The sequence below is a fragment of the Trichechus manatus genome, unplaced genomic scaffold (assembly GCF_000243295.1).
Source record: "Trichechus manatus latirostris isolate Lorelei unplaced genomic scaffold, TriManLat1.0 scaffold00026, whole genome shotgun sequence".
NCBI classification, from domain to species: domain Eukaryota; kingdom Metazoa; phylum Chordata; class Mammalia; order Sirenia; family Trichechidae; genus Trichechus; species Trichechus manatus.
The window spans coordinates 10196221-10202498 of record NW_004443962.1 but is presented as its reverse complement, the minus strand read 5'-3'; the positions used below and the strand labels follow the sequence as shown (position 1 = coordinate 10202498).

At 37.2% G+C, this 6278-nt stretch overlaps 1 protein-coding gene across 3 annotated transcripts in view; it reads right to left on the bottom strand.

Moving 5' to 3' along the window:
• HSPBAP1 (HSPB1 associated protein 1) overlaps window positions 1–6278 on the bottom strand; it is a 69904-nt gene that overhangs the window by 32445 nt on the left and 31181 nt on the right. For all 3 annotated transcript variants that reach the window (XM_004373626.2, XM_023728801.1, XM_023728803.1), the window contains one exon: window positions 3413–3594. In XM_004373626.2, the coding sequence (XP_004373683.2) occupies window positions 3413–3594 (182 nt within the window). The remainder of the gene's footprint in view (window positions 1–3412; window positions 3595–6278) is intronic.

Here is a 6278-nt window from a genome sequence, read left to right as displayed (position 1 = left end):
AATTCCCTACATTCCTTGGGAAGCAGAGAAAAAAATGTTCAAAATAAACGCTTTACTCAGTCAATGATATGATGTATAAATAAAAAATAACGAGACTAATTCCACGTATCACACATGCAAATCAATTATCATAAATCATAACTTTAGGCTACCTTAACTCTACATGATGCTTTCCAATCATATCAGTATATTTAGCAGTATATTTATCAATATATATGTATTCTATGTTTATCAGTGATGTACTTAAGCAGAAAGTGGCAGAATAGGGGAAGAGTACTAATGCCAGAAGCATCTGAAGAGTCTAGCAGTGGGTTTAATCATTAAATTCACTTTTCATTAACCACATGCTAGGTAGCCTGGATGAATTTAATTTGTGGAAGAAAAAGGTTAATAGATGGTAACTTCAAGTAGAGGTTATAAGTAAACTTACAAAACTAGCAGAAGGCTGAAGAGAGCTAAGAAATTCTTATCAAGATTGTCAAACGCTACACTTAACTAAAAGTCACAGAAAATGTAACAAGGGTGAAGCTAGGGCTTTATGTTAAAATATTCCCTGAAGACCCCTAAGACCAAAGAAATATCAAAACAAAAAATGGTAAGACCAGGAAAAAAATACATTTATGTAAATCATTCAAATACCTACTATGTATCCAGTACTATGCTAGCAGTTTTTGGGAAAAAAAATTATAAAACATAGTCCCTGTTCCCAAAGAGCTTACAATATTGTTAGAAGAACAAGACATATGCATTCTATGTCATGAACATTTAAATAACAATCCAAATAAAGGTATAAGGACACAGGCAGGGGATGGACTGACGTGGATATGAGTGGCTGAGACGGCTTCGTGGCCAAAGCTGAATCTCAGGCCTGCCCTAAAAAGTAGAATTTTAATAAGCAGAAATGGGGAAGGGCATGAGCAGAGGCCAAAGTGTGAGAGAGGACATGACATGTCCCAGACCTGGTGAGAAGCCTGGACTGGGGTTTCTGAAGCAGAGACAGGTAAGGTCAGTCATGTTGGGGAGGGTCTTAAATGCTATCCTTATACAACTTTAAGTCATGAAATGTTTGTGAACATGGCTTACATATTTCAATATTTAATCTGGAGCATGACGTGAAATGTATTTCCATAAGAAACTGTTTCAGAATTAATTAAAGGAAGAGTCAGAACTGGAGGAATAAAGAGTATGTAATTTCACAAGTGATAAGTGGAGCCCTGGTGGTGCAGCGGTTTAGGGCTCGGCTGCAAACTGAAGGACACTGGTTTGAACCCACCGGCGGCTCTACGGGAGAAAGACCTGGCAATCTGCTCCTGTAATGATCACCGCTTAGGAAACCCTATGGGGCAGTTCTACACTGTCCAACAGGGTTGCTAAGAGTCAGAATTAACCTGACGGCACACAACAACAGCACAGACCAGAAGTTCTCAAAGCAGACCTGCAGATCTCCTGAGGGAGTCTCTAAGGCCCTTGCAGAGGATCAGCCAAACCAAACCAAACCCGTTGCCAATGAGTCGATTCCAACTCATAGCGACCCTATAGGACAGAGTAGAACTACCCCACAGGGTTTCCAAGGGTGGCTGGTGGATTCAAACTGCCAACCTTTTGGTTAGCAGCCGAGCTGTCAAAATTCTTTTCATAATACTTCTAAGATGTTATTTTCCTATTTCATTGCACTAAAGGTACAAAAGTAATGATAAGTAAAACTGCTGGTGTCAAGACATTTAGAAAAGTCACAAGTGTAAGTAGTTGATAAATATTTCTATTATACAATTTTTCACCTGAAATATGGAGTAAAAAGGTACTATTCTAATACACTTTTTAACTCTGTATTTCAGGTAAAAAACTGTTTAATAGACTACACAGAGCCCTGGTGGTACGGAGGTTAAGAGCTACGGATGTTAACCAAGAGGTCAGCAGTTCGAATCCACCAGCCATTCCTTGGAAACCCTACGGGGGCAGTTCTACTCTGTCCTAGAGGGTCGCTATAAGTTGGAATCGACTTGACAGCAATAGGTTTCGTTTAAGTTTTTATTCTAATATACAGGGAAGATTATGAGAAATATAGTAACATTCTCTAAAAATTAACTATGAAATCTACAAATTCTAGGGTTGAAGATCTATAACGTAATCACAACTAAGGGTTTAAGAAAAATGGATAAGTCTACCTCAAAATTATCATTTAAAAGATTTTGGATTTAGAAAGCATTTATTGAATGTTTTTAAAAAACCAAAGGATTTCTTTCATGGCTACAATAAAAATAAATCATCAACTAACAATGATGAGGCAAAGGAAATGTAATCTTCCTCTTTTATAAAAAGCAAAATTGATTACTGAAATAAATATTCAAAAAATTTAATAAAGGAAAGCTACAAAGTATTGATAGTTGTATTATAACTATGTAAACATTGGCATCTACAACTTGACTTAAAATGCAAAAGAAAAATACGGGCTGAATGGAAAACTATTCAGGAGTCAAAGGAATGTCAGCCTATGTGAGAGGCAAGTCCAGGCAGCGGGAGGTGGTGACAAGCAGGAGGAGAGGAGCAAGGGGTGAACAGCTTGCAGTGATGGTGAAATACTTCTCTTCAGAAGGCATTAGGAGCAGGACCAAGGACCCTGGGGCCTTGGCTGCATTGTGGGCCAGGCAGAGTCATCCAAACAAGTTCTTGGAACATTCCCATTCCTGCCTCAGGCCTAAGACACACACGGAAACCAGAGCAGGGGGTTTTATAAAAGTACTGCACAAAATAAACTGGCAGTTTGAGGTAAAAAAACACAAGAGAAGAGGATTTGGTATGTGCAAACTCGGCTGTCACTTATGTCAACACATGGCAAAGAACTTCCACATTCTTATTTCTGCAAGTCACTCTTACACGTTTGTGAGGCTTCCACTCCCAAATACCAGGAGCCCAGCACTGTCGGCCTCAGCCATGAACCAAGAGAGAACAGCTGTACTAAATCCCCAGAGCCGGGAGAGATGACAGCAGTGGCTTGGGTATCAGTCCTAGGAATGCTTCTTATTGTAATCAAATCTGTACCTCTATGTGTCTTGCTGATAGAACAAGAACCCGTATGTAGGTCAGGAGGAAATGAAGTTTTATATACAACCTATGCTTTTTATATACTCCAAATCAGGTCAGATGCTGTTTCAGGACAAAGCAAGGAGTATAGAAGGTTTGATGAGCAGGAAAACGTTGGTGAGAAGGCTGCTCATGTATGGGAGCAAAACATTATACTTCTCTTGAGTGAGCACTAATCTTTTGGCTTAGTGGGAAAAACACTCAAGACTCGTAGTGATCACTTATGAGAGAAAAAGGCAAGGAAGTAAAAAAGGTACCAGGGAGAGTCGAATTTGTGATCTTCTCTCAAGAGCAAATTATTACCAAGTTTAAAAGTAGCACATTGACTTACCCGGAAAACATCTGTCTTGTTTTCAAAAAGACTGACAAAATATTTATAGTCGGCATAAGCCCAGAACTGGGAATGATCATAATTCCTAAATGGTCCAGAGCCACGAGACTGGTCACAGTTCCAGTTCAGAAACTCTTCAAGTGTAGCTTCCACGTAACTACATGTGGTTTCAAACTGAGGGACTGCAATGGAAGAGAACCCAACTTTAAATGAATATTAAACACAGTTTCCAAATATGTTTTTTAAAGGAAGACAATTTCAACAATTTTAAAAAATGGTAACCATTGTTTAACATTAATTATATATTTTGTACTTGCTATATAGTTAGAATCACTCACCTCACAATACTAATGATTAAATACGAAAGTAATAACTACTGTGCCTAAACTAGTAATCCAGTGGAGTACTTTAGATTATCAATTCTCTAAGACCTTTCAGGGTGTGTGAGTTCAGAACTATTTTCATAAAAATACTAAGCCATTACTGACCTTTTCACTCTCATTCTCTCACAACCATACAGTGGAGTTTTCCAGAGCTACATGACATGGGCTGACGTTGCTGCTCTGAAGGCTACTGGAATATTCTCGGGTTTTAAAATGTTTTACTTTTAATTTCTAATATGGTATCACTAGACATAACCTACATCAACAAAATCTCATTGGAGGTACTCATTTTTTATGAGTATAACAGGGTCCTGAGACCAAAAAATTTGAGAATTTCAGCTTTAGATAAAAAAGGCAAACAAAAACAAGAACAAAAACCCCTGCCTTTTGAAAACTCTGGCTTTACACTGCATATGTATCATCTACAATGCCTCAGAATCATTAAGACGACAATGGCAATTTAAAGTCTGTTCATTTATTCATTAACTCATGTATTTCGGAATCATTTATCAAATACCTAATTTGTAACAGCACTGTGCTCAGGCGTGGGGACATAAAAGAAACAGACAATACTCTTGAGCTTAGACTATATTCAGACAAAGATAAGGCATTAGAGAATGTGAGGGACTATACAATTATATGCAAAATGTGTTGGTATTTCTCGTTTTTTTTTTTTTTGGCTTTAACGAACAGAAATTTATTCTCTCACAGTCTAGGAGGCTGGAAGTCCAAATTCAGATGCCAGCTCCAGGGGAAGCTTTCTCTCTCTGTTGGCTCTGGGTAAAGGTCCTTGTTATCAATCTTCCACTGGTCTAGGAGCTTCTCAGAGCAGGGACCCCAGGTCCAAAGGACACGCTATTCTCCTGGTTCTTCTTTCTTGGTGGTATGAGGGCCCCGTCTCTCTGCTTGCTTCTCTCTTTTATATCTCAAAAGATTGACTCAAGACATAACCTAATCTTGTAGATTGAGTCCTGCCTCATTAATATAACTGCTTCTAATCCTGCCTCATTAACATCATAGAGGTAGGATTTATAACACAAAGGAAAATCACATTAGATGACCAAATGGCGGACAATCATACAATACTGGGATTGTGGTTGGCACAGATTTTTGGGGGACATAATTCAATATATAACATGTATTATACATGTTTTTACAACAATTTAAAAAAAAAAGCTTTGGAAGGCAGGAAATTCCCAGACAAGCTATGGTGGCGTGCGGTTTACATTAACTTTACCCAAAGAATTTAGTCGTTGTTCTCAGTTCCTGAGAGATAATCCCTAACAAAACAAAACAAAAAAATCTTAGAATTTAAGTGTCTTGGATAAGGACCCCAGACCATGTCTAACTATTAGGCGAGGTGATTAGGTGACTGTAGGGTGGGGGCCAGGCCAAAAATACCCACCGCATGATATGTTCTGTTCTGGTATTCTTATAAGTGCCATAGACACTTATGAAATGGTATAGACCTCCAGAGATGAGAGAGAGCTTCAAGACATCTATTATGTGTCTACAGTGGTTTGTTATTATAAGTGTGACTCATTTATATAAGCACTGTTCTTCTAAAACAATGATGAAATAAATTATTTGCAACTAGCAGAATATTTTAAATACACATAAGTAAATTGGTATTAAAAAATTGATTATGACCTCCTTTGCAAAACATGAAATTCTTTCAAGAAAGGGTAAAGATCTAATGCATGTAAATTATTTAGAATGGTGCCTGACATATAGCAGATGCTTAGTAAACAGTCAGGTACTAGTTCTTCTTATTATTCATGCATATATTTACTTGGAGTCCTTTTAGTTGAATCAATAAGATGAGGAGAAAGGTGACCTCATTCTTCTTTGGACAGATTTTATCTTTTCCCTCCATTTTTGCTTACCCTACATTAGAGCATCCCAACCATATTTTCCCTTTCCCCTCTTTTTCCTAAAGCCTCAGAATGGCAGAGAAGTGGGAGAGGGCAGGGTGTGCATCAGAGTCATCCTAACTCATCTACTTTATCAACTTGTCACCTGACTCTGAGAGTGGGAGAACTTTATTAGGGTACATTCATCTAAAAGATAAAAAACTGCACATTCAAGAATAATTTAAATCTACTGTTGATTATATACTTCCTAAAATAAACTAACAAACATATTACATTCAAGGATGCCAACAGAAATAAAAATATATAGTTATTAGGAAGGAAAACAAAGTTATCATTACTTATAAAATCGTATGCCTATCAATCTAGAAAACTCACAAGAATAAACTAAAAAACTACCTAGACTAATAAGTGGTTGGATACAAAATAAACATATGAAAAATAAATGGCTTTTCTCTATGTACCTATCACAACCAGTTAGAAAACTAACATAGGCAAAACTATTCATAATAGCTATAAAAATCTTATAATACTTTAAGGAATGTTTGGAACCTATATGAAAATTATAAACCTTTATACTGAGAGACAAAATAGGCTTGATAAGTGAAGATA